Source organism: Doryrhamphus excisus, chromosome 13, assembly GCF_030265055.1.
Source record: "Doryrhamphus excisus isolate RoL2022-K1 chromosome 13, RoL_Dexc_1.0, whole genome shotgun sequence".
NCBI classification, from domain to species: Eukaryota; Metazoa; Chordata; class Actinopteri; order Syngnathiformes; family Syngnathidae; genus Doryrhamphus; species Doryrhamphus excisus.
The window spans coordinates 4966090-4993120 of record NC_080478.1 but is presented as its reverse complement, the minus strand read 5'-3'; the positions used below and the strand labels follow the sequence as shown (position 1 = coordinate 4993120).

The 27031-nt window shown below is 48.7% G+C and overlaps 5 protein-coding genes across 10 annotated transcripts in view; 1 reads left to right on the top strand and 4 right to left on the bottom strand.

Moving 5' to 3' along the window:
- The window catches only part of LOC131140001 (HEAT repeat-containing protein 5A-like), a 21114-nt gene extending 19051 nt beyond the window's left edge, over window positions 1-2063 (bottom strand). For both annotated transcript variants that reach the window (XM_058090024.1, XM_058090025.1), the window contains exons 1-4: window positions 1921-2063; window positions 1278-1484; window positions 950-1161; window positions 759-867 (exon numbers count right to left, since the gene is read on the bottom strand). In XM_058090024.1, coding sequence (XP_057946007.1) covers window positions 759-867; window positions 950-1161; window positions 1278-1403 — 447 coding nt within the window. In that variant the 5' untranslated portion in view covers window positions 1404-1484; window positions 1921-2063. The remainder of the gene's footprint in view (window positions 1-758; window positions 868-949; window positions 1162-1277; window positions 1485-1920) is intronic.
- Window positions 2064-2707: 644 nt separating this feature from the next.
- Window positions 2708-4858, top strand: LOC131140453 (protein Hikeshi-like). 2 transcript variants are annotated; one of them, XM_058090895.1, is made up of 2 exons: window positions 2708-3249; window positions 3460-4858. In XM_058090895.1, the coding sequence occupies exons 1-2, from the start codon at window positions 2983-2985 to the stop codon at window positions 3571-3573; spliced, it is 381 nt and encodes a 126-aa protein (XP_057946878.1). In that variant the 5' UTR covers window positions 2708-2982; the 3' UTR covers window positions 3574-4858. The 2 variants fall into 2 exon arrangements, with proteins under 2 accessions (XP_057946878.1, XP_057946877.1); XM_058090894.1 differs by having other exon boundaries at window positions 2710-4858.
- LOC131140700 (SUN domain-containing protein 3-like) lies at window positions 3744-7920 on the bottom strand. The gene is made up of 8 exons (XM_058091366.1): window positions 7777-7920; window positions 7508-7692; window positions 7387-7439; window positions 7183-7327; window positions 6994-7112; window positions 6755-6928; window positions 4255-4344; window positions 3744-4165 (listed from the first exon to the last, which is right to left on the bottom strand). The coding sequence occupies exons 1-8, from the start codon at window positions 7863-7865 to the stop codon at window positions 4052-4054; spliced, it is 969 nt and encodes a 322-aa protein (XP_057947349.1). The 5' UTR covers window positions 7866-7920; the 3' UTR covers window positions 3744-4051.
- Window positions 7921-8899: 979 nt separating this feature from the next.
- LOC131140451 (MAM domain-containing glycosylphosphatidylinositol anchor protein 2-like) lies at window positions 8900-20296 on the bottom strand. 4 transcript variants are annotated; one of them, XM_058090892.1, is made up of 17 exons: window positions 19726-20296; window positions 16742-16881; window positions 16507-16681; window positions 15962-16158; window positions 14507-14639; window positions 14151-14423; window positions 13678-14007; window positions 13284-13589; window positions 12936-13208; window positions 12602-12750; window positions 12352-12529; window positions 12253-12273; window positions 12002-12157; window positions 10145-10288; window positions 9934-10064; window positions 9692-9791; window positions 8929-9623 (listed from the first exon to the last, which is right to left on the bottom strand). In XM_058090892.1, exons 1-17 carry the CDS (start codon window positions 19826-19828, stop codon window positions 9535-9537), a joined length of 2898 nt encoding a protein of 965 aa, XP_057946875.1. In that variant the 5' UTR covers window positions 19829-20296; the 3' UTR covers window positions 8929-9534. The 4 variants fall into 4 exon arrangements, with proteins under 4 accessions (XP_057946874.1, XP_057946873.1, XP_057946876.1 ...); XM_058090891.1 differs by having other exon boundaries at window positions 8900-9623; window positions 12391-12750; XM_058090890.1 differs by having other exon boundaries at window positions 8922-9623; window positions 12352-12750.
- A 663-nt stretch (window positions 20297-20959) lies between these two features.
- Window positions 20960-25889, bottom strand: LOC131140730 (4F2 cell-surface antigen heavy chain-like). The gene is made up of 8 exons (XM_058091407.1): window positions 23040-25889; window positions 22597-22787; window positions 22351-22524; window positions 22185-22282; window positions 21979-22121; window positions 21588-21897; window positions 21458-21517; window positions 20960-21394 (listed from the first exon to the last, which is right to left on the bottom strand). The coding sequence occupies exons 1-8, from the start codon at window positions 23330-23332 to the stop codon at window positions 21056-21058; spliced, it is 1608 nt and encodes a 535-aa protein (XP_057947390.1). The 5' UTR covers window positions 23333-25889; the 3' UTR covers window positions 20960-21055.
- Window positions 25890-27031: the final 1142 nt, after the last annotated feature.

The window sequence follows — 27031 nt, the reverse complement described above, 5'->3', positions numbered from 1 at the left end:
GGTTAGCACGCAGACCTAACAGCTAGGAGACCAGGGTTCAATTCCACCCTCGGCCATCTCTGTGGGGAGTTTGCATGTTCTCCCCGTGCATGCGTGGGTTTTCTCCGGGTACTCCGGTTTCCTCCCACATTCCAAAAACATGCTAGGTTAATTAGCGACTCCAAATTGTCCATAGATATGAATGTGAGTGTGAATGGTTGTTTGACTATATGTGCCCTGTGATTGGCTGGCCACCAGTCCAGGGTGGACCCCGCCTCTTGGCCGAAGACAGCTGGGATAGGCTCCAGCACCCCCGTGACCCTTGTAAGGAAAAGCGGTAGAAAATGAATGAATGAATGAATGTCAGGCTGCACGGTGGGCGAGTGGTTAGCACGCAGGCCTCACAGATAGGATACCCAAGTTCAATTCCACCCTCGGCCATCTCTGTGTGGAGTTTGCATGTTCTCCCCGTGCATGCGTGGGTTTTCTCCGGGTACTCCGGTTTCCTCCCACATTCCAAAAACATGCTAGGTTAATTAGCCACTCCAAATTGTCCATAGGTATGAATGTGAGTGTGAATGGTTGTTTGTCTATATTTGATGTCTATATATGTGCCCTGTGATTGGCTGGCCACCAGTCCAGGGTGTATAAGACAGCTGGGATAGGCTCCAGCACTAGAAAATGAATGAATGAATGAAGTCAAAAATGGACACCAAGAGGTGAACGTGTGATGGAAGAGACCAATGAGTTCCTCCCGTCTGATAGAAGCACCGACTGACCTCAGCATTCTTCATGGCTTTCAATAGGTGGGCCAGCGTGTCCTTGAAGAGACCACCGAGCATCCGCCCCAGCTGCTCGAACATGGCACCCAGACATGCCACGGCCGCCCTGAGCACACACGGTCACATGACAACATCTAAAAAGGAAACACGTCAGGTTGTTGGCCCCATTTCAGGCCGGCGTGACTCACAGTCGGTTGGGGAGGCCCGACGGCGAGTCGTCTTTGAAGCGGACAATGTCATTACACCTCTCCACCAGCAGACTTGAAGGGACGGGGTCTCCGAGGCAAAATATCAGGGCCAGGCAGTGGGCCAGCAGCCCTCGAGTGGGCGGACCGGGGGAGCCGATCAGAACACCTGAGAGCTGGTCTACTAGCCGCCGCTGGTTCTGCTTGATGACAGCCTGAAGGAAGGAGAGAGGCGCTCATGTTTGCGTTTCCTGGAATGCTCTTTTAGCTTTTTTCCAAAGACGGTTGCTGACAACAGGAAGAAGCAGAAGACGACACTCGGGCCACTCACCCTGTCGCTGGATGGGAGGAGCTTCTTTAGGCGGGTGAGCCAATCAAAGATGAACGTTGCTTGCTGATGTTCATTTAGGAGACTGCAGGCATCCTCATCCAACAGGAGAGCGTGTATGCTTTCCATCTTTCTCCTCTTCCTCTCAGGAAGAAGCAGCCTCCATCTTGCCAGACACGTGTGGAGTCCTCCCGACTTATTCTCCTATTTCTTATAATGAAACACACAAAAACACACCAAAAGAAAGATGGGAGCCATGCTGATGTGTGGGGAAAATGGAAAAACACATTTAACTTTCACCAAATGCGCAACATTAGTTAGTATCAAGACTTCAGAGCAAGAAAACGAATTATTAACTCACTGACACCAGCAACAAACTTTACAATTGAATTGTTTTTAACACCTCACCAAGTTGCTCCTTCGAATTTCACATTTATTAATGACAGCAAATCACTACTTTTGATTCGCATTAAAATCTACACAGTTCGAACTGTATATGTACAGAAAAAGACAACTGCTTTGCACCGAAGGGACGATTTTCAACTTATGTTACTTGACAACAACTATTAGCATCATGTAGCATGAACTGGCTAGCCCGGCGTGCGCAAGCCCAAAAGTTGACAAAGTAAAAAAATAACTTAATTACCTGCGTGTGTCACTGAAGAGTTTACAATCTTGACAAAATGACGACAGGGTCCAAAAACGCTGGAGAAGAAGGTTTTTTGTGTGTGACTGTATTGAAGGATCAGCAAGCTAACACAGCAGCAGAAATTACTGTGTGGTTCACCGGCACAGAGTGACAACATCCGGGTGCCTGCCAAAATAAAACATATGAGATCGGGCCATAAAGCACAAAAATGAGGGTATTCATTGTTTTTCATTGGTCATTATGGCCACATATAGTAATCATTAATCAACAAAAACGTGATTCTGATTATGGATGTAAATACATTTTAGCCTACAGAACCACAGGCACACGTGTGTGGTGTAACAGAGTTATGTTTTGCCCCCCTACTTTTATTTTGAAGAAACAACTTTGCCGGATACACAGTTGTCCTAAGTGTATAAAGGAAGCGTGCATGTGGAATATGCCTTGCCGTCTGCTTGACAACACATATAAGAATGAAATGAAAACATTTGATTTTTGTCTGTTTTTATTTTTTGGTATATATAATATACAATAAACCCTGATTTGTACATGTAAGTGTAGTTTTTGACGTCGAAGAACACGTTGTATTTAGTTGTATTTTCAGTATGTCAAAATAAAATTCACATAAAACAATCGCATTCGTTTTTTTTAATTCACATTCATGAAAAGAAAATTCAATGACCAAAAGTTACACAACCCCCACCCCCCCCCCAAAAAAAAAACAATCGACAAAAAACAAAAACTCGAGAGACTGTACACAAATTTAACATACATACAACTGAACTGGAAGCGCTCAGATCAGGACGTGTAGTCGATCGTCGAGCAGCAAGGACTGACTATTTAAGCTTCTAGAAGTTTCTACCATCTTCTATTGGCACACAAGCCGTAGTTACAGCTATGGTTACAGGCAGTAATACAGTAGATGTTACTTCTACCGGTTATAGCTAGTTGTCAAGACTTCGCCTTCTCCCCGGCAGCGCCATAGAAGGACTACGGCTAGCAGCTAAATCAGGCACTCGAACCGAGGGCGGCTAACATTTTTTTGCTAGGTTAGCCACCATGTTTGGCTGTCTGGTGGCCGGCAGGTTGGTGCAGACGGACGCGGTTCAGGTGGCTTCGGACAAATTCGTGTTCAATCTACCGGAATACGAGAGCGTGAACCATGTGGTGGTGTTCATGCTCGGCACCGTGCCTTTCCCCGCGGGCATGGGCGGAGCGGTGTACTTCTCCTTCCCGGACCCTGCGAGCGGCGGACCGGTGTGGCAGCTTCTCGGCTTCATCGCCAACGACAAGCCCAGTGCCATATTCAAGATCTCCGGGCTGAAGGTAGGCCAAGGCGGTGCGCACCCCTTCGGGACGATGGCCTCGTCTCCCTCCGTGGCCCAGGTCGGAGTGTCCGTGGAGCCCCTGGAGCAGCTGGCCCAGCAGACCCCGGTGTCCGGCGCTGCTGCGTCCACGACGGACACTTTGCGGCTATTTACACAAAAGATGTTGGACAGTTTGTACAACTTTGCGTCTTCCTTCGCCGTCACGCAGGCGCAGATGACACCCAACCCCAGCGAGACCTTCATCCCGTCCAGCTGCATCCTCAAGTGGTACGACAACTTCCACAGACGAATGAACCAGAACCCCAACTTTTGGAAAATTTGACTTTTCTTGAAAGCACCCAGCATTCAGCAGGAATCACAACTCGATTGCCTTAATTATATCTTATGTAAAAATATTTTCTATATAATACCATTCATTCTCCACCAACAAACACAACTGACTGCCTTTATTATATATTATATAATATCATGAGCAAAGTAGCAGCCCCGCGTTGTGCCAAAATAACACTGAATAATATAACCAACATAAAAAAATACATAGTATTGCACATGTTCTCCATAAAGTGCAGCATTGCTCGCAACCTGAACGATGCATGATAAATAAAAATATCATGATAGTAAGTCTCCGAGCCTTTAAAGTGCAAACGGCGTTGAGGAAAAAGTGTGGAAGGGTCGACCACGCGTCCTTCTAGAAGGTCAGCCTCCTAATGATGGACGTCATGTTGAGGTAGTGTTATGGTGCCGCGCTAGTCACTAGCCGCGTGTGTGGGTGTGCATCGGGTGTGCTGCAGTTTTTCGCCTCAGGACGCCAGCCTCCCGTGCACCATGAGGCTGTACAGGCAGGTGTATGTGGGATCACCCCAATTGCTATGGATGCTGAGTGTCAAGTACTTGCTGATGTTGTGGAACTCCTCCTGGTGACACACACACACACACACATCCATACGCATCTATTACACCGGGAGAGGACTCTGAGGTGAAAGGTCACGTGGGGTATACTCACAGGTATGTTGAAGTTCTGGAGCATGGGTCCGTCTTGGTCGTATTGAAAGGTTCCGAGTTTGATTCCTGCCGCGTCCAGCGTCTCCATACCCTGAGTGGACAATACTGACGGTTAAAGCGAGTTTTTGCTTTCAAAGTTCTGCATCCGGATTGAGCGTACACGGTGCAATTCTCTATGTGGACGCTAGGGGCAGTGATTTTCACATTGATATATGTCGATGCTTTAAAACGCCGATCAGTATGTCTGCCGTGTGTGGGACTAAGTTCTGCACAAAATACTCCAAAAATACTTGGGATGAATACCGCCTCAGTACAGATTTAGCAGCATGCAGACACCATGTAGCACTTTAACAGCAGGAGAAACGTTTGTTGTGTGCGAGGCTGCGTCAGACTACAGATGATGTGTGACACGGGACAAGTGAGCCTTTGACATGGCATCTGCGCTTCAGAAGGCAGCGGATACGGCTGGAGGGTCCCAACAGAGGTGAATAAACCTGCTTTTCATTCAGGTTTTCAATTAATAATGTGAAAAGATGAGAAATAAATGCATTGTGAAATACAAAATGTGAGCATTTTCTTCATGTTCTGGTAAAAAAAAGCATATTGGCTTTATGGTTGAAATAAGATATGAAAATAAACGTTACACAAATGAGTAGTCGTGGCCATTTTCATTTTGTCAAAGTAGCTCTCATAAGAAAAAACCTTGGTGACCCCTAATATAGCTTGTAGTACATTTCAACATTTACACTGCATGTATGTGATTGGCAGTGGCGGGAATAACGGCGTTTACAATAACGTTACTAACGCTGTTACTTTTTTCACTAACGGGTAATCTAATTACTTTTACTGTCAGCATAACGGTGAGATAACCACATAAGCAATGAGGATTGGCTCAGGTTTTAGTTAAAATTGCGTCTTCGGCCAATCGGAGAACTTGGGTTGGTGGGTGTTTAGAGCACATAAGCGATGAGTATTGTCTAAAGCAGGGGTCTCAAACACGCGGCCCGCGGTCCAAATGTGGCCCGCAGGACACTACTTTGAGGCCCCCGCCTTGATATGAAAGTTTAATGTTAGTTTGATATGGATGCTGTATGGTATCATGTACCCAGAAAAAAATATTACGTTTGATTAATGTTCATGTTAAAGGTTAAATAACTGTTAATAGTTATCCTCCCTATCCGTGTGGAAGTGGTAAGTTTTTGGCTTTTTAAGTTGAAAGGAAATAACTTGAAGGCTACCGTTTAGGTGGCTAGCTCTCTAGTTTGCGAGTTAGCATGTGTCTCAAGACCCTGCAGTTGCGCAATATGTTGTAAATAAAAAGAGTATAAATGTGACTATAGTCGTGTTTTGTCATGTCTACAGGGCTCTAATAATGCTTTGTTCATTTTAATCTGAAAAAAATCATTTGTCTACCCACCAACTATATGTGCTTTCTTAATTTTTATTATTTGCTGTTTTATTAATATTATTATATTTATTTATTACTGATTGATTTTCTTTATTCTTGATTTGTTTATTTATTTTTCATCTTATTTTGTGTAGAAAAATAAAAAGTAAGATATTTGAGAACAGTGGAATGTTTTATCAGAGCTTGTGTCAAAGGTACGTTATGTTCCCGAAAAAAAACTTTGTCCACGTCTTGTGTGAGCAACTCAAACCCACAGAAACATAAACCATAAACATAAATACAAACCTCTTTAATGGTACCTGTCTTTGCTCTGTGTGTGTGTGTGGAGGGGTGGGGGGGCAATAGTTACTTTTACTGGTAACTAGTTACTTTTGTAGTGGAGTAAGTTAGTAACTCAGTTACTTTTTTGGAGAAGAACACTGGCGACACGGCGGACTAGTGGTTAGCGCGCAGACCTCACAGCTTGGAGACCCGAGTTCAATTCCACCCTCGGCTATCTCTGTGTGGAGTTTGCATGTTCTCCCCGTGCATGCGTGGGTTTTCTCCGGGTACTCCGGTTTCCTCCCACATTCCAAAAACATGCTAGGTTAATTAGCCACTCCAAATTGTCCATAGGTATGAATGTGAGTGTGAATGGTTGTTTGTCTATATGTGCCCTGTGGTTGGCTGGCCACCAGTCCAGGGTGTACAAGATAGCTGGGATAGGCTCCAGCACCCCCCGTGACCCTCGTGAGGAAAAGCGGTAGAAAAAGAATGAATGAATGAATGCCCAACACTGGTGATTGGTATCTGTATCGGCAGATTTCGCTCATGGATTATCGGTATCAGTAGCATAAAATCCTGATGGGAACATTGATGGGACACTTACCACTCTTGATAGTCACCATACCATAAGTAGAAGGTAGAAAGTAGAGGAGCAACCCGTAGTGACCATAAGAAAAAAAATGTCATTTTCGATGTGTAGAATAATAGTAATGTGTTTGGAACAGCACTACACTGTCAATCTTCACACACTCTGGAACTCAAGCCATTTGATACACAGCCCAGGCTTTCAGGCCGACCAGAGAACTTGTTGAACTTCAGACCAACTCACATAGACTGAGAAGACATTGGGGGCATGTGGGATGGAGCCGGTGGGGGAGATTCTCTTCGAGACGTGACCCAGTGTCACATGATGCACCACAGCCGGGTGAGACAGCATAATCGTCAGATTCCCCTCATGACCTGAGAAGGCCCAGCAATGACCCGGGATCAGCTCCGACTTCCCCTACGGGAGCAGAGTTCGGCGGTAAACACGTGACGGAGCAGCCATGTAGCTAGCACGCACGTTACCTCAATGACCACACTTGGCGCCACCGCCTGAGAGAACCTCATCTGAAAGCCGAACACGGACAAGGTTCCAGTTTTGGCCTTGTAGGACTTGGATGTGGCGGCGCACACGACGGCGGCTCCTGCCGCGCAAAACGCACATTGAGCAAAGTGCGGCTTAGCGAGCGGTCCCGCGGCGTGCTCGACACTCACCTGCTGACTTGAGTGCGAAGTTTGGAACGCTGGCCCACAGCGGCGCCCTGATGTCCTTCTGCTGCTCCCACGCTTTCATACGCGCCATCAGGTCGTTGCACCTTCCAAATGCTTCTTCTGACAGCTCGTTGCTGTGTCCAGAGAACTGGGAGGACGACGAGGTCATTAGTGATGTCACCAGCATGAACAGGAAGTGGGTCATACCAAATATGAGGGTGCGAGGAAGCCTGTCATCTGGCGAACGGAGGACTCGCACACTGCAGACAGGAAGTGACAACGCATGAGGTTGCAGGTAAGCGTGTGTGGGGGGCGGGGTCATACGTACAGAGCCACAAGAGCGAGATCAAAATGGTGATCAAGTGTTTGCGTGCAAATCGCAGCATGCTATCGATTCTGGAGACGCCTCTGTCCGTTCTCGCAGGGCCCGCCAAGAGCGGAATCTCGTACTTCACGTTGTCCAAGGCCACTCTGCGAGGAGGGCGGGGAGTCCGGCAGCGAGTCCAGAGCTTCCTGTTTGGCACAGGAAAAGGCAAGGTGAGCGGCGTTGGCGTACTGGCGGCGCTGACGGACGTGGTTCAACACACACCTGCTTACCTGTATGGCGTCTCCTTGTACGAGATGACGGGTTGCCCGTTGCTGGTGTAGTAGCCCGACGACTCCAAGCGGGAACTTTTTCTTAACATGACTGGTTATGGACACCAAAGGGTGCGAGTTATTAAACAGTAACGAGCGTCTCTTCATGGCACGAGGGACCGCCTCCTACCCTCGTAGCATGTAAAGGACTCAAACAGGTGAGAAAATGACAAACTTATTAATTATTAATTATTCAAGTGAGACGTCACCATGGTGATATGACTCAAACATTCCAGTATCAAAACATTCAATAACAATTTTACACATTCCGGATATTCCATTGTATTTGTAATTCCACATTTTCCGTACAGATTTCAGTGGATTGCTTCAATTTTGACACAAATAATCTAATTACTCCTTAAGATAGATTTCGCTACTCTTTCAAAACAAGAAAACATACAAAAGTTGAAGACCGAACTTGAAAAACTTGTGTATCGACTGGCAAAAGAGCGTATTTAAAATACTAATTTACTAGTTTTGCACTTGTGTGCATATAAGAGTGCTTATAAGTATATATATAAATATATATATGTAATAAATAAGTCAAAGAGCTGTATGTGCCCAGGTGACCTGATCCCAAACCGCAACCTGTTCAGGTACGTGTGACGTCATCCAGGCCCCCGCCACGCCCCGCTGGCCACTGTCACGTGGTCCAGCAGCGACAAACCTTAATGGCGGCGCTGCTGTTGTTGTTCCCCTACATGGCGGGGACACGTCATCCACTACGCTTTCCCCTTCCGCGACGTCACTTGCCGCCTACTTCTATGAACGTTGTGAGCGGGTATCGCGGGTATCGCGGGAGCTTACTCGACGTCTAACCGTGAGGATTCATCCAGAACTACAAAGGCCGCTGACCTAGCCAAACATGCCGCGTCATCAGAAGTTTGCGGCGCGTGGCGAGCCCTGTGACGTGTGACGTCATCACTTTGTCTCGCTGGAGTGATCCAGACCGGGGGGACCCCTACATCAACTTACGTGCTTGATCACTCCAAACTACCGATGACACACTAAAGAGCCGCCATTCTGATTCCATGGCGACGAAGGAAGAAGCACAGCGTTGGTAATATACATTATTAATAATAATATCATAGACCGGAAGTCTGTCATTATTCTTTATTTTGACAGTCATGGCTTTATATGGCAGCAACTACTGCACTTCGTATTTATAGCTTCTGCTAGCTAGTTGCTGCTAGCTAGCTAGCTGCTAACGGTCGTTAATGTGAATATCTTACGTTAGCTTAGCCTTTCTTTAGGCACGATGGAGTCATCAAAATCAGAGTCAAGTTGACAAAAAAGGTTTATTGTCACGTGGAGGCGGAGCTTGTCGTCAAACATGCTGAAGGAAAAATACACAGGAAGTTCTTCAAGTGTTCCACATCTTGGTCAAAAGGACTTCTAGAACGTTCCTGTCTTTTTTTTTTGTGCTTCTTTAAAAATCAACTCCACACTGTAGAGCCTTTTATTTGGAAAAACACAGTAACAGGCTGCGCTCCTGCACGGCCGCTGCGATGTCCCACTCTTGTTGCTGTGGCGACAACTGACTGCGTTTCCGTTTCCTTCAGGAGCATGAAGGCACTTAATGTCACCCCGGTTGCCCAGCCCACTGAGGACGGCGCCCTGTTGTGACATCATTGGTGGGGTGGGGTCGACGTGCAGCTGTGACAGCACTGATTGCGGGAGCGGGAAAGGCGGGCTCAAAGGAGTCTGAGGCCGTGCGGGTCACCTGTGTCGGCCAATCAGAGTCAAGCTCAAAGTTATACCCAGCCCCCATAAACGGGGGGAGCAGGGTGGTGCCAGTGACCTCAGGTCTGTGGGACAGAAGAGAGAGAGGGGATCAACGTCTTCATGATTTGAAGCTGACAAAGTGAGCACTCACTGTTGGGCGGAGGATCTTTGCATTCCCCCTCCTCTATGCTGACATCATCGATGGCGATGTCTCCCTCGATGCCTGCGCCGCGCACGCCCTCCATCACCACCTAGCGCAGACAACACAAGCAGGTGACCTTTCGGAAGATCCAGTTACAGCTCTTCCTGTTTCAACGTGGCTAACATGAGTTAGCATAACTGTTAGCATACAACACTTTTTAAGCTAATGTCTACTAGTTAGCATAGCTGCACCTGGAAGGCTGCGGTGGGGCGGATGCTGACGGCGGCACGTCGCCAGTGGTCGCCTTGGTTCCCGCTCAGACTCCACACCGATGCGTCCGACGCCGTCTGACCTTTCTGGCGCAGGAGGACGTTGAGTGCTCCTGCCGTAGTAAACAGGAAGTAGTTGATTAAGAGCAACTGATGGCAACAAAGCCTTTCACGGCAACAAGTGCGACCTCACCTATGTGCTTCCCGTACATGTGGTAGTAGAAGGCCAAGCAGTAGGTGGCGCCGCTTCTGGAGCCCGTGTTGAAAGAGGGTGACAGGAGGCGGGCCTTGTCGTCCTCCAGTCGCGGCCTGGATGTCTCGATGTACATGTAGAAGCCTGGCAGACGCCATCATGGTGATCATATCAGTTAGCACACCAGCAAACACAATTTGGCTCTTATTTGCATTCGGTTTGCGTACACCCTGGTTAGTGTCTTTTTTTGGTTAATGTTAACGGAGCCGAACTAAGCACCTGCTTAGGGCCCCCATGACCACTAGGGGGCCCCAAGAGCATCATTCATTTTCTACCGCTTATCCTCACGAGGGTCACCGGGGCGTGCTGGAGCCGGGGCAGGGTACACCCTGGACTGGTGGCCAGCCAATCACAAGGCACATATAGACAAACAACCATTCACACTCACATTCATACCTATGGACAATTTGGAGTGGCTAATTAACCTAGCATGTTTTTGAAATGTGGGAGGAAACCGGAGTACCCGGAGAAAACCCACACATGCACAGGGAGAACATGCAAACTCCACACAGAGATAGCCGTGGGTGGAATTGAACTTGTGTCTCCTAGCTGTGAGGTCTGCGTGCTAACCACTCGACCACCGTGCAGCCTTAAATATTACTTATTATACTTAAATATTAATTCATTCATTCATTTTCTACCGCTTTTCCTCACAAGGGTCGCGGGGGTGCTGGAGCCTACCCCAGCTGTCTACACCCTGGACTGGTGGCCAGCCAATCACAGGGCACATATAGACAAACAACCATTCACACTCACATTCATACCTATGGACAATTTGGAGTGGCCAATTAACCTAGCATGCACGGGGAGAACGTGCAAACTCCACACAGAGATCGCCGAGGGTGGAATTGAACTCGTGTCTCCTAGCTGTGAGGTCTGCGCGCTAACCACTCGACTGCTGTGCAGCCCCACCCCAAGAGCAATTAACCTAAAAAAAAGGGGGCGGGAAAGTATTTTTTCCTGTGTGAGGGCTCCAAAGTAGAATTTAGCTTAAGGCCCCATGGAGGCCTGGGCCGGCCCTGGTTAACATTTTTGTCTCTCTGGAACGGATAAACGGGATTTACACAATATCCTATGGGAAAATGTATTGAGTTCATGTCAGACCTTCTGGAATGGATTAATGATGCTAACCAAGGTTCCACTGTGTTGGGTCATTTTTCCTATTTATGACATCATTTACGGGCGGCACGGCGGTCTGGTGGTTAGTGCGCAGACCTCACAGCTAGGACACCGGGGTTCAATTCCCACCCTCGGCCATCTCTGTGTGGAGTTTGCATGTTCTCCCCGTGCATGCGTGGGTTTTCTTTCCTCCCACATTAATTGGCGACTCCAAATTGTCCATAGGTATGAATGTGAGTGTGAATGGTTGTTTGTCTATATGTGCCCTGTGATTGGCTGGCCACCAGTCCAGGGTGTACCCCGCCTCTCGCCCAAAGACAGCTGGGATAGGCTCCAGCACCCCCTGTGACCCTCGTGAGGAAAAGCGTTAGAAAATGAATGAATGAATGACATCATTTACTTGCCAACACATGCTTTGCCACTTTTGTACAGTAGAAACACACAAATGGAGAGGCCAACGGGTTCACTAAAAAGTGGATTAGCGGGAGAAAGAAAGCTTCCTGTTGATTGGTTGTTGAGCGAATCAAACATGTGACATGTGCGTGATCTTCCAGGAAGAGGAACAAATAAAATGGTGAGTGAGAGATTAAAGTTCTATTATCCTTCATGTCATCTGTCCCAGCTGACAATCCTAACATTGTCCTAACATTGCTTTTTTTTTTTTTTTTTTTTTTTTACCTTGCTTGGAGCCGCTGTGGTCAGCACTGGGTCCAGTGTTTGGGGTGTATTTGGTGTCACGTGACGCCGCACTGTGACGTGTCCAGTCAAAGTCGTCACTTTTGTCCTGAGAGAAGAGACACAAGGCCTCGTCCTCGAAACCACACTGGAACTCCCCTGGACACACACACACACACACACACACACACACACATTGTCATCCATGCGGACTAACTCATGAAGAAGTATTTAGGTTCCTAAGGAGGACTCACTGAGGTGTGGATTCACCGGGGCTGTCAGAGAGGAAGACAACACGTGTTAGAGTCTCGCCGCAGCGTTCACACATGTGTGTGTGTGTGTGTGTGACGTACGGCTGTAGGCGATGATGCGCTCGGTGGCGTCGCCCTCACCGTAGCGGGTGATGGGCGTGAGGCGAACCAGGTACGATTCCGGCTTGACCAATTCAGTCAGGTTGTATGTCAGCAGCTCCCCCTTGTGGATGCTTCCCTCCATGGCGATCTCCTGCTCCCACCAGCGAGACTGTCCCACCTCACACACACACACACAAGACGTCCGTACAAGCTCCAACCACTTCCTGAAGAAAGGGTGACATGGAGGCACCTGTCTGATGCCCAGCCTGTAGGCCAGGATGCGGTCCACCCCGCCGGGCTCCATTTGAGTCCACTGCAGCTTGAATCCGTACGCCTGAGCCTGGTTCTGCCAAAGAGCTCCCTGCGTGTCGTAATAGAATTCTGGAGGGTACGCCTTCCCTGGAGAGTGTGGAGGGGTAGGGGGTCAGAGGTCAACCAGCAACCTCGGCTTGAAGCTCCACTTTTGATTGAAAGTGAAAGTTCCCAACATAATGTTTACACGCTAATGTCACCACTAGCAATAGAGAGGCGGAGTCACACACAGGAAGTGGGTTACTACGGCGACTCGGACTCAGGAGACTCACCCGTGACCAGGAAGGTGCAGCGCCCCGCCCCTGCCTCATTGCTGATGTCACACGTGTACTCGCCGTAACCTTCTCGGTTGAGCGCTCGTACGTTGTAGTGCGTGTCATCCTGGTGGTCGTCGAACTGGCCCACGGTCAGGAGGCGGGACCCCAGCTTCCACTCGTAGCGCAGTAGGCGGGCCGGGTGCGCACGGAGCAGGCGGCACGTCAGGCTGAAGGCCCGCCCCAGAGCCTGGCGGACCTCCGAGTAGGGGGGCTCCACCACAGGCGGAACTGCGGCGGGACAACACGGGGCGTCACGTGGCGTGGTTTGGGCATTGAGTCTGCGTGTATGTGCGCGTTACCCACACTGCACCACCAGCTGGATGAGCGCCTGTCTGGGCTTGACGTTGAAGCCGTTGTATTGGCTGGTCTGGCAGCAGTAAGTCCCGCCCATCTCTCGTGTCACGTTGCCGAGCCTCAGCACGCCGTCGTAGCTTTCCGTCAGGTTGGCCGCGTCGCCCGCGAGAGCCGTGGCCGCCTGGCTCTCCTCCAGGCGGGACCACAGGACGGTGGGCTTGGGTTTGCCCGACACCAAACACTGCAGCTCCACCGTGTCGCCCTCCTGAGCGACGATGTGGGAACGCCCCCTGGGGACGCTGAGCTCGGGAGGAACTGCAGCCGCATACAGGAAGTCAAGAACCGTAATCGGTGCCAATCAAATGGGATCCTGTGACCTCCCCTCAAGCCCCCCCCCCCTCACCTGTGGTGGAAGAGATGTTGACATCGATGCTGATCTCCGGACTTCCGCCGTCCCTCAGCGACGCCACGCACGTGTACGTGCCAAAGTCGGTGAACTTGAGGTCGATGATATCGAGGTTGGTTACGCCGGGCGACACCTCGGCGTCCGTGTGGGTGATGACCATGCGCTCCGAGCTCCTCAGTGGGCGCCCGTTCTTCAGCCAGCCAAATTGCAGCTCCTCGGGGGGCGTGGCCTCCACTTGGCAACTGATCTTCACCTCTCGCCCGATCTGGATGTTGTCGTCGTTGTGGTACGGGTCTGGCGTGATCCAGAAGCGTGCTTTGCGAAGACCTGCGCGTGTTTAAGACATCCACGTCGTTAGCATTGACTAGCATAACAACAAACAGCTCCTCCCGCTGGCCCACGGTGCCACCACAACCAGACTGCCGGCTAACAAACAAGCTAATATTCGCTAAGCAGCACCTTAGCCGCACCTCTGACCAGAATGTTTGCAGACTTCCTGGCTGCATTTCCAACGTTGTTGGACGCCACGCAACTGTAAGGGCCGCCGTCCTCAACGGTGACGGTGGGAATAGTCAGCGTGCCGCCCTTCGTCACGCTTCTCTTTGGTAGATCTTCTCCCCCGGGCCTCGCCCAAGTCAGCGTGGGAGGGGGGGTCCCGCTGGACGCCACACACACCAGCGTGACCGTCTCCCCCGGGTTCACCACCAGGGGGTCGTCCAGGAGGAGCTTAACGGAGGGAGGGGCTGGTGGGGAAAACAAACAAACCAGCAATGACCTCGTGCACGTTGGGCACGTTGTGCACGTTGGCTAGGATCCACATGCCCACCTGTCCTGTTGTTCAGACTAAAGTGTGCACTCTTGTCGGCGATGGCGCACACGTTCCTGACCGAGGCGATGCAAGTGTAGTTGGCGTAGTCTTGAGGACGAAGGTTCTTCAGCTTCAGGATCTTTGTCTCACCCTGAAACGAGCACATTCTTTTTAAATATTACAACCAAAAGTATATGGGTTACCACTTAGTCTTCTCAACCCACAGTTTTGGTTCCGGAACCAAACCCCCTGAGAAACCGGAGAAGGACCCTGGTTCGGATCACCAGCAGTAAGTTGAGCCTGTTTCTGGAGAACTTTGGCCTCTGCCATGGCTCCCTTTTGCCCCCCAGTTTGGGGGCCATAGCATCTCCTCTCTGCTATTCACAGATCATGTGGTCCTTATGGTCCATCAACATTTTGGGGGGGGCTGAAGTCCCCCTAAATTGATATTTTTAATTGATTACATTTTTTTATTGATTTTTTAAAAAAAATCTCTTGACAAATTTCATATAATAGGGCCCCCTAAAATGTTCTTAAGCCCCCCTAAATAATTTGAAGACCCTTAAAATGTTCTTAAGTCCCCCTAAATAAATTGATATTTTTTATTTTTTTACAAACAAAATCTCTTGACAAATTTCATATAATAGGGACCCCCCTAAAATGTTCTTAAGTCCCCTAAACAATTTGAAGCCCCCATAAAGTGTTCTTAAGTCCCCCTAAATAATTTGATATTTATTTTTTTTACAAAAATCTCGTGACAAATTTCATATAATAGGGACCCCCCTAAAATGTTAAGTCCCCCTGAATAATTTGATATTTTTTATTTTTTTACAAAAAAAATCTCTTGACAAATTTCATATAATAGGGACCCCCCCCTAAAATGTTAAGTCCCCTTGAATATGTTTTTTTTTAAATTATTTTTTTTAACAAAAAAAATCTCTTGACAAATTTCATATAATAGGGCCCCCCCTAAAATGTTAAGTCCCCTTGAATAATTTGATTATTTTTAAATTATTTTTTTAACAAAAAGAAATCTCTTGACAAATTTTACATAATAGGGACCCCCCCTAAAATGTTAAGTCCCCCTGAATAATTAGATTTTTTTTAATTATTTTTTTAAACAAAATGGTGGCCTAAAACTATTGAGTATCTCTACTAAATCTGTCCAAAAGTGGGAAAGTTATATCCTGGTTCTTCTTATTTGTTTTTTGGATTTTTGAATTGAATGTCTACTACATTCATTCATATCCTGTGCATCTCCAGGGGGCTAACCCCCCCCCCCCCGTCCTCAGAACCTAATGACGCTGTGGCTGAGTGTAAAGCTTCTGAGATGATTTGAACGGTTTGGATTTGTTTTCCTATTAGTCCATGTAACTTTCCATCCTGTCCGTCAGTCTCTTAGTGAGCCGTGCTGGCAGCGGAGGATGTGAGTGGCCGTGACGTGTGGAACGCGAACGAGGCGGACTCACCCACCTGTGTGAAAAAGGGTTCATAGATGTCCACGCCGGCGTCTACGCCCTGCGATAGGATCTCTCGGCCTCGCCGCCATGTGTAGTGCACGGGGGGGTTGGAGGTGGCCACGCAGCGCAGGAAGACGGTTCTCTCAAAGTAGAAGAGCTCCTTGGCATCGCCCACGCTCTGATGCACCGTGATCAGCGGGTCATCCAGAACTGACGGAGAGGAGTCACAGGAGGCATGAGAGGACCAACCCCCCCAAGGCGGAGGGGCTTGGTAAGTCATTGAAAATAGCTTAAGCACAAAAGAAATGAACAGTTCGATCAAAATTGTAAAATTGCATGCAGAGTACAAGAAATTCTTACATGTTGGCAGGTCTATATATATTCACCGTACCCACACCACTATTTGAGAATCATGCAAAAGGGACTCTGACTGACCAATCAGCTATCTGCACATTTGTGATGTCATCATTAAGACATAAAGCTGACGTCCACTCTAGTGGGGACGTGTAGAGACCGTGTGGACACCACGACATGCAGAAAGTGTGTGTGTGTCCTCACAGTAGACGTCCACTCGTATGGAGCGAATGGCCGGCGATCCCATTCCGTTGTCTGCCTTGCAGTAGTAGCGCCCTCCCTGGTGGCGATCAATGTTTTCAATCTTCAAAGTTTCGTTGTGCGGCGAAGACTCGCCTTGACGCTCCGAAGCGCCACCTGCCGTTTTAGTCCAACGTACCTACGGGACAGGAAGTGATTAAGTTGGTAGTAGGAAACACTTGAGGTCCGAGAGTGTTACCTGAGGGCGGGGGTGTCCAGTGACCAGACAGAGTACTTCCAGCGTTTCTCCTTCTCGGATGGTGTAAACGCGCTCATTGTGTCGCTCCTCCTCCACGTTGCAGGCCGGGCCGGAGTGCACGATGCGAACAGTAGGTGGCGCTGTGGAAGACAAAACGTTAACAAAATAAAAGCTCTAGCATTGTTTCCAGTGTTTGTGCAGTGAGTTCTCTTGTTGCCACGGCAACACAATGCCACAATATATCACCATGGCAATCTTTAAATACTTTGAATGAATGAAAGGTCAAAAGGTTTATAAAAACTTTACACATATCCAGGTAATGGCGTACCCAGTGGCGGCATTAGGCCTATTTTAGGGGGTCTTCAAAATTTTATATATTTTTTTTTTCACAAAAAATCATATAATAGGGTCCCCCTAAAATGTTCGTAAGCCCCCCTAAATAATTTAATATTTTTTTATTATTTTTACAAAAAAATCTCTGTCAAATTTCATATAATAGCGCTCCCCTAAAATGATCTTAACATCCCCTAAATAATTTGATATTTTTTATTGATTTTTTTAACCAAAATATTTGACAAATTTCATATAATAGGGTCCCCCTAAAATGTTCTTAAGCCCCCTAAATAATTTGATATATTTTTATTTGACAAAAAACATCTCTGACAAATTTCATAGAATAGGGTCCCCCTAAAATGTTCTTAAGCCCCCCTAAATAATTTTATATTTTTTGGTTTTTTTTACAAAAAATCTCTGACAAATTTCATATAATAGGGCCCCCCAAAATGTTCTTGAGACCCCCTAAATAATTTGATATTTTTTTATTTTACAAAAAACATCTCTGACAAATTTCATATAATAGGGTCCCCCTAAATAATTTGATTTTTTTAATTTTTTTTTTACAAACAAATCTCTGACAAATTTCATATAATAGGGCTCCCCTAAAATGTTCTTAACATCCCCTAAATAATTTTATATTTTTTATTGATTTTTTTTATTTTTGCAAACCAAAAAATATCTGACAAATTTCATATACTAGGACAAAAGCAGGCTAATAAGCAAGCCAATAAGCAGGCTAATACTAGCCTACTAGCAGTAGTAATAATCAGAAGAAGAATAATGATAGTAATAATAATAATAATAGGCTAATTAATAATATAATAATGATTGTCCTCAGAACCTAGTGACGCCCCTGTGTGTACCTAAAACACATAATGCCAATGTTGGCCCCTAACTACTAATAATAATAACAAACAATAATATATATGTTAATAATAATCATAATAATGCTGTGCATGAATCATCTGAAGAAGAAGATGAGGTAAAAAAGAAAGCAGGGGAGGGGCTTTGGGAGGATGTCCTACTTTTTCTTTTCTATTTTTAGATTTGGATTTTTTTTGTGTGTGCTCTCCAATGACTGCTGATGTCATCAAATACACACAGGCACTACACACACACACACACACACACACACACACACACACACATAGAGGTGTGAGGGCTGTGTTGATGACAATCCAGCACGTTAGGAACAGCGTGAGGTCTGATTAAGCTCATTAGAGTCGGTGCTTCCTGTGTGGTTGTGTTACATAAAGTGTCTCTGCTGCAGGCAGTCAGTCAGTGGGCCGGACTAAAATAACTGCTCACGTTCGATTGGCTGGCAGCGCCACACTCACGTGCATAAGTAATGAGGCCGACTGAATGATGAATGGGAACCACCTGACGACGCCGTGACCTCACAGACAGACACACACACACACACACACCATGATTTTTTTTTTAAAAGTCCATAGCGTCAACTGTCACTGTCCAATCACAGGACCCGAGGGTGGAGCCAGCTGACTGTGGTTGCTTAGCAACACATTATTTTAAAATCTCACTTCCTGGTACGTGCACGAGGAGGAGGAGGAGGAGGAGGCGACTGAGAACTCATCTCTGTCAGGCTGTCTGTCTTAGCAGCGATGTTGAAGTACTACGCTGTTGTGAGAACCAATCAGAGCAGACTTTACTGCTGGTGTCACAAAAAAACAAGAAGCGCTTGACTCACGCTGGCGTCGTTTCATCTGTTGATGCTGCAGGACCTTTTGTCTGACTCACGTGTGTGTGTGTGTGTGTGTGTGTGTGTGTGTGTGAGAGAGAGAGATAAGGCTCCCTTTGATTGCCTCCGTGAAGCTAATCAACGAGCCGGCATAAAAGAGGGAACAGGAAACAGGAAGTACATAGCAAAAGTACTCATTTGGGGGGTGTGGCTGACTAACAGTGCATGCTGCTGAGTTGACTCCACCCCCTCTCACTGAGAAGATGACACTTATTAGCATTAGCATCTATTATATAGCTTAATCTTAACCGGAAGTCCAGGTGAGGTGTGTTAAGAAGCAGTTACAATGCCATCTACTGTACAGAGTTGGAATTACAAGCTACATGTGTGGCTATGGGGGCCAACAGGTACATCTTTTGTACGCATGTTGATTGGTGAGTTTGATGTCAGGTCACAAAAAGGTCAAAGGTCACATGGCGGCATGGCGGATGTGATGATGAAAAAGAGGACGTACTCACATGCACAGCAGTGGTGCACAAGGCCATGAAGTGCACAGATGTTACTGCCTAATCCCACGACCACACACACACACACACACACACACACACACACATACACCATGATGTAAGAGGCCATGTAATCCAGGTAGTCACGTGACTTGAAACAGGAAGTGATCCTAACAATGACCTGTCCTGAGGGGCGAGCGACAATCACACGTGCACACAACGCTTCCAGGTGTGATACGACAGGTGACCTTGACGACGTGATACACCGGAAAGGTTCACCCGACAGGAAGTGTGCCCTCGCCACCCAGGTCATGTGACCCGACGGCCATGTTGGAGGCTCTCCCACCGCACGAGGGGGGCTTGTGTGCGCGCATCTACCTGTTGTTTCCGTCACGCACGCGAGCTGCCAATCACGACAAGGTCACACCACACAACGTGCTTACCGTACACGCCCTGGCCGCGCACGCCGTGCACGAAGCCGCTCACGAGCCACACGAGCGCCAGCAGCGGGCCCATCTTCACATCTTCCCCCCGGAACCAGCTCATGTGTCCGGAATCCCTCCGCGTGCACGGTCCGGCCCAATGACGGAGCCTCACGCAAACATCCGAGCGTGTTCCCGCCAGCAGCCCCCCCACACACGGCGGTCAGGTGCTTCTGCTCATCCCGCAGCTCGGCTTGGCTGGGGTGGGGGGGCGTAGGGGGACACCGTGAGCAGAGGCGGTGCTTCAAGCGGTTCTCCTTGATGCTGACATTGGGCTTGACGTCAAGAACCGCCGCTCGCAAACTCGAACGTCCCCGCTGACCCTACAACCGCGTCCTCCGAGGCCGGTAGGCTCCGTGTCACGAGCTCCGTGTCCGGTCCATGCTAGGCCGAAAGAGGCGGTGCCGGTTCCGGTCCGGTTGTCAGGGGCTCGCCGACAGGCCGGTGATGGACGAGGACAGTCGGCCCGAGGATGAAGATGGACCAGCAGTCCGCTGGATGGTACCGGTGAGACGTCAGTGACAGAACAAAGTTCAACGCAATGGACGACGACTCTACTTCCGGTGTAGATTTTCAAAATAAACCTAGTAAAGCTAGTGTTTTCATCAAATAATGGATAAAATACACAGCTACGCTTTGCTTTTATTGTTTCGGGTCCCTTGTAGTTGCTTTATGGATGATGGCGAGATTAAATATCATTTTATATAGCGTGTATATTTAGTCATTGCAAAATTGTTAAGCGTTAAGTTTTAATGATGGAACTTTATTTTCTTAGTTATCACATTTTTTAACATATATATATATATTTATATAACACAGTATACTGCATATGGCGATGAAGTCTCTATACTGCCACCTGATGGACTGCACTGTTTCCATGGTAACACTGAGTAAGGAGAAAATCGTCAATTCGTTTGTGTGTGTGTGTGTGGGGGGGGGGTGCTTGCAACATCCTCCCACAGGAAGTGTCTTGTCAAAAATAAGCTGAAGCGGGAGGAGTCAAGGTCAAAGATGTTGATGACGTCATAAACATTTTGGTCACGATGATGTTCTCCTTGTATAGCGTTCTGTTGCGCCCCCTGCAGGGCAAAATTAACTTTGCTCCGAATAAATATTAATGAAGTGATTAATAGAAATATTTGAACATGCTAAGCAGAGCCAAATGTAGGAAAATAATCAAATGTGGTCACATGACAACGGCAGCTCACAGTTATTTATTGTGATTAGTTTCACAGTAATTAGCACACAGCTAGCACACTAAAAGCGACGTCACGTTCGAGGCGTTGAGGTTCTAAGCGGTGTAAGGAAACTTGAGGAGCACAGCCTCTCTGGCGCCCAGCTGAAGCCCGGCCGGGTCCACGTGGGTGTCCACTGACGCGTTGGTGGCGAGGACCACTTCGGCCAGCGGGGGCAGGGTCTTGTGGATCAACTCCAGCTTGGCATCCTGGTCGCCCCAGTTGATGGCGGCGATGTAGCGTGTGCTCTGATCCCAGACGCGCATGAACGCCAGCGAGGAGGACGAGTTGAAGAGTGGCACAAAGTCTCCGAACAGCAGGGAGCGCTCTTTCCCACGCAGCTCACTGAGAGTTTGGAAGAAACCGCGGCACGATGCGCGGCGCTCACGGTCCTCCTGCGGGACATCGCCATCATCATCATCATCACCACCATCACAATCATCATCATCAACATTTACCTCCAGTGTCCCGTTAAGATCCTCCTCTGAGCCCCAAAGCATTTTGGGAAACTTGGTGTCCTTAAAAAAACAAAAACAAAGAGGTCACATGGTGTCTGTTGTGTAGCGTCATGCTAAGCTAGCTCCTCACCCCGTCCATTAGGCCGATCTCATCCCCATAGTTGACCACCGGTGTCCCGGGCAGCGTAAAGAGGAAGAGCTGGTAAAGTCGTACCAGCGCCGGGCCGCCCAGCGAGGCCAGGTGACCTTGACTCCGCCCCCCGACATTCCACGCCAACTGGGTCTGATTGTGGGCCGAATATAAGCGCCAAATGGACTGAGTGTACTCGGCCGTGTCTGCGGGCAGGAGGACATTGGAAGTCAGGAGGTCCACCCCGGTGGAGGACAAGAGATCGGAGACGTTGTCGGCCGAGCGGTGCTCCGTGACGCCCATCAGAACCCTGCAGGAAGGGAGAACACCGCGGTTGTTGTTGTTGTCTGAGCCTTCAAAATAAACCTCATGACGTATGAATCGGTTTGACCTCTTAGTGGGACGCTCGTTGGTCCCGTTTTGGACGATGGCCCGAATGTCGGCCCACAGGGACGGAACCATGGCGGCCACATGCTCCACCTCAGACAGCTGCACGCCGTCCACGCCTTGGTTGAACCAGAAGACCAACGCAGACTGAACATAAACACACACAAATGGTCAGTTGCTATGGCGACCGCTACTCGCTGATTCACTCGCCTTCAGCTTCTCAGCAACTACAGTCACGCTGATTTTGGAGAACCAGGCTCCGGTGGAACCACGGTAGTTTGGTGTGAGGTCCAGGACCAGCATCATGCCTGCAAGCACCGGGATGTGTTCAATGCCCGTCGGCATGTCTCTGCGTCTCGACGCGTTTATTTATTACCCTTCCTGTGCGTGGCATGCAGCAAGTCTTTGAACTGCTCCAAGCTGCCGACCTCGGGCGAAACCTCCTCGAAGCTCAGACTCATGGCGTCGTCCGGTGGCGCCACGTGAACGGGCCCGATCACGAGACCTTTGACCTTGAGCTTAGACAGGGCATCCACTTTGTGCTGCACACCTGGCGGACATCAAAAGGGGCTGGTTATAGCACCGACTCATGCTGTGGCTCCTCCCCCTCGGGAGGTCTCACCTTTGAGGTTTCCCGCGTCCGTGAAGGACCGGATGCGTCCGATCTGGTAGAGCGGTCCCTGGTTCCACCAGTAGGTGTCAGGCAGGTCCCTGCAGCGCGGCGCCTGCAGGACGATGAGCACGGCGCAGCCCAGCATGCCCAACCAGCCCAGCCAGAAGAGAACCAGCAACGCCCAGCGCGTGCGCACCCACCTGCCAGGGAGGGAAATAATCATAATCATCATCATATTCATCATTAGAATCATAATCATTCTGTTAAGTCAAACTGGCCATCACAGACTGGCTTATGCATTTTTTCCATTGTTGGGCACAACCACGTGATCCCAGACACGCTAATGTCATAGCCACAAACGTCCGGTAGAGGGCAGCATTAAAAAGCTCATTATATCTACCGTCAATTTATTTATGCTTATTTTTAAAGGCAAACAATCTGCTTCTCCTCACCCTGGTGTTCCCGCCACTCGCAGCAGCTCCTCCTTGTTCAGACCAGTGAACTTCTCCTCCTCCTCCTCCATCTTCACCTTGACGAAGCCGTTCTTCTCCTCCTGGGCAGCAAGAGCAGCATCTCCTCCTCCGGTCATGGGCTGCTTCTCCTGGTCCTGGTCCAGAACCACTTCGCTCACATCGGCCTCCGTCGCATCAGCCTCCGCTGCCGGGCACTGAGGTTCGGCTTGGCTCGGCGAATCTTCTTTGTTGGCGTCACCTCGGAGCTCCATGCCAGTCTGGTCCTGGTCCATGATGGCGCAGCGTTAATTGGGGACTTGGATAATGAAAGGCAGAACACACAATGGTGGTGCTCGGCAGACGATGAAGATGATGATGATGTCACCGATGCTGCGTTCGTGACTATCGGAAATAATAAAACCGTTTAATCGGTCAAACAGGAACTTGATTTCATATCGTTTTTGTTTACATTAGGAAACATAAGCATTTTTGGTCCCACACACAAACAAGGAAATAGTTCAATGCAAGTACATTCATGTTATACACCGATGCTGCGTTCATGACTATCGGAAATAATAAAACCGTTTAATGAGTCAAACAGGAATTTGATTTCATATCGTTTTTGTTTACATTAGGAAACATAAGCATTTTTGGTCCCACTTTAAGAATACTTCAATGCAAGTACATTCATGTTATACACCGATGCTGCGTTCATGACTATCGGAAATAATAATGAACCGTTTAATCCAGGGGTGTGGAGCCGGAGCCGGAGCCGGAGCCGGAGCCGGAGCCACTCGGAGCCACACGATTTGCCCGGAGCCGGAGCCGGAGCCGGAGCCACTCTGACTTTGTGGCTCCTGTGGCTCCGACCTCCGAAACTCGAATCATTCCATTCCGCCTTACGCAAGTTCACCGACGGACTTGTGAGCATGGTGGTAAAGGACTCCTTGCCGCTCTCCTTCTTCTCGTCCTCGGCCGGCTTCGGTGCCATCGCCGGGTCCATCGCGAGGCAGCTGCACGTCAGCCTGGACAGGAACGCCGTTCGCGAGATGGTGATCAATCGGGCTCGGCAACTGGAGTCTGGCCTCATCAGCATCATGAGGAACAAACCTGTGTACTTGAAGATGGACGGAGCAACCCGGCTTGGCTCCAGTTACCTGGCTATCAACGCCCAGTTTTTTCACGACGGGAAGCCGACAATCAAGACACTAGCTGTCACGGACTGTGCCGGCAAGCACACTGCGAAGGAAACGCTGGAGCTGCTCAAGAAAGCGCTGGAGAGGTACGAGCTCAACAAAGATCAAGTGCTTGCTGTGGTCACGGACAATGCCAGGGCGATGGTGAAAACCGTAGAGCTATTGAACCAGAGTGATGAAGAGAGGAGCAGTGAATTGCTAGAGGAGGGAAGTGCGGATGATCAGGGAGATCAAGAAGAGGACGAGGTTGGTGATGACGAAACACTCCGCGACCTGATTGTGGATCACTTCGACACGTCCACAGGCTCGCGCCCAGCAGCTGGCGCAAACACCAATGTCCACATGACGCGATGTGGTGTTCACACCCTACAGCTGGCTGTACGCGACGGATTGAAGCAACGAGGTGCACATGCGGTGTTGGAGCATGCCCGAAGCGTCGTGAAGAAGCTCAGGGCGCCGAACATGGTGGCATCTCTGAAAAAGAAAGGTCATCTGCTCCCGATCATCGACGTGCCAACAAGGTGGGGCAGCAGCTACGCCATGGTGAACCGCCTGCTGGAACTCCGGGAGGTGGTGCAAGATTATGCTGCTGTCGCGCCGGACTTGCACCTGTCGGACGAAAAATGGCAGCGAATCCAACAACTTGCTGACGTCCTCAAGGACCCATACATCGTGACCATTCGGTTACAGAGCAGTGAGCTCACACCAGGGACGTTTCTCAAAGAGTGGCTGAAGCTGCGGGACGGACTGGAGAAGAACGGGGGCATCGGCGCCGCTATCGCCTCCTCCATGCGAGGGCGGGAAGAGACACTGCTCGAGTCGGATGCCGTGTTGGCTGCCGTCTTCGCCGACGCCCGGTACAGGATCCTACTAGGCGAGAGACTGCAACGTGCCGAAGATGCCTTCATCAAGATCGCTCACAGGGTTCATCACATAGAGAACTCTGGAGCTTCTACTGCAGCAGAGCATCAGCTGAGCAGCGCGAGCTCCGAGCAAGAAGACGACCCATTTGAACAGGAGTTGGACCGGCTCGAACGCGGGCGTCATGCAGTGATGCAAACACCCTCTTCGGTGACGGATGCAGTGCATGAGATGAAGAATCTCGGACGACTGAAGGGAAAAGACGTCTGGAGCATCATCGGCAAGTACCCAGCGGCCGTTCAGACGACCAGCCTCGCCCTGGCCGCTCTACCCACGACACAAGTGTCAGTCGAACGGCTGTTCTCGGCCATGAAACTTCTGCTAACGGACCTTAGATCCCGGATGAAGGAAGACATCGTGGAGGCAATGCTCCTCATACGTTCCAATGAGTAAAACGCGAGTGCTTGCAGTGAGAGATGCATGATGTGAAAAGTTCTGAGTTGCTGTGAAAGCCAATGACTCACTTTTACGTCTTTCCCATGTTTTAGCGATTTTGGGCAACATGGTTCCATTTTTCTGTAAAGATGTGTTGGTTAATACAAAATACATTCGATGAGAAAAGAAAAGGCTGTTTTTGCTTGCTCAAAACCGTTAAAATGCGCTATAAGTTACTCTTTAACTTGGTGAAAAATAGACCTAGCCGGAGCCGGAGCCGGAGCCGGAGCCACAAGGAGCCACACCATTTTGCCCGGAGCCGGAGCCGGAGCCGGAGCCACAAAAATTGATGTGGCTCCACACCCCTGGTTTAATCAGTCAAACAGGAATTTGATTTCATATCGTTTTTGTTTACATTAGGAAACATAAGCATTTTTGGTCCCACTTTAAGGAAATAGTTCAATGCAAGTACATTCATGTTATACACCGATGCTGCGTTCATGACTATCGGAAATAATAATGAACTGTTTAATCAGTCAAACAGGAACTTGATTTCATATCATTTTTGTTTACATTTGGAAGCATTTTTGGTCCCACTTTAAGGAAATAGTTCAATGCAAGTTAATTCATGTTATACACCGATGCTGCGTTCATGACTATCGGAAATAATAGTGAACCGTTTAATCAATCAAACAGGAATTTGATTTCATATCGTTTTTGTTTACATTTGTAAACATAAGCATTTTTGGTCCCACTTTAAGGAAATAGTTCAATGCAAGTAGGCCCTGAGTACATTCACGTTGTACACTGATCCTGCAAACTTTTTTTTTAGATAGATAGACTCCCTTTATTGTCATTGCACAAAAACACAGTAGTGAAATTGCCAACGAAATGTCGTTGCCTGGCTCCCATATAACAGACACAAAAGAAGATAAGTAATAATAAATAATAATAATAATAATAATAATGTGGAGAATAAATAGATAGAATAGACACCAAATATGAACAACATAATGTAAAGTGCAGCGTGAACAGTAAATTGCCCAAATAATTTAAATAAATAATAATAATGTAAGTAAAGGTAGAGGGGCTTATTTGGCATTGAGCAGTCTGATGGCCAGGGGGAAGTAGCTGTCTCTGAACCTGGTCGTCCTACAGCGGATGCTGCAGAGCCTTCTCCCCGATGCCAGGCGAGAGAACAGTCCATGCTGGGGGTGTGTGGGGTCAGAGCAGATCCGATGGGCTCTAGATACACACCGGCTGTTTGCTATTTCCCTGATGGGGGGGAGCTGGGTCCCGATGATCTTCTCCGCTGTCCTCACCACTCTCTGCAGTAACGTCCAGTCCGAGGCCTTGCAGCTCCCAGACCAGACGGAGATGCAGTTGGTCAGCAGGCTCTCGATAGTCCCTCTGTAGAAGGTGGTAAGGATAGGAGGGGAGAGGGAGGCTCTTCTCATCCGCCGCAGGAAGTGCAGTCGCTGCTGTGCCTTCTTCGCCAGA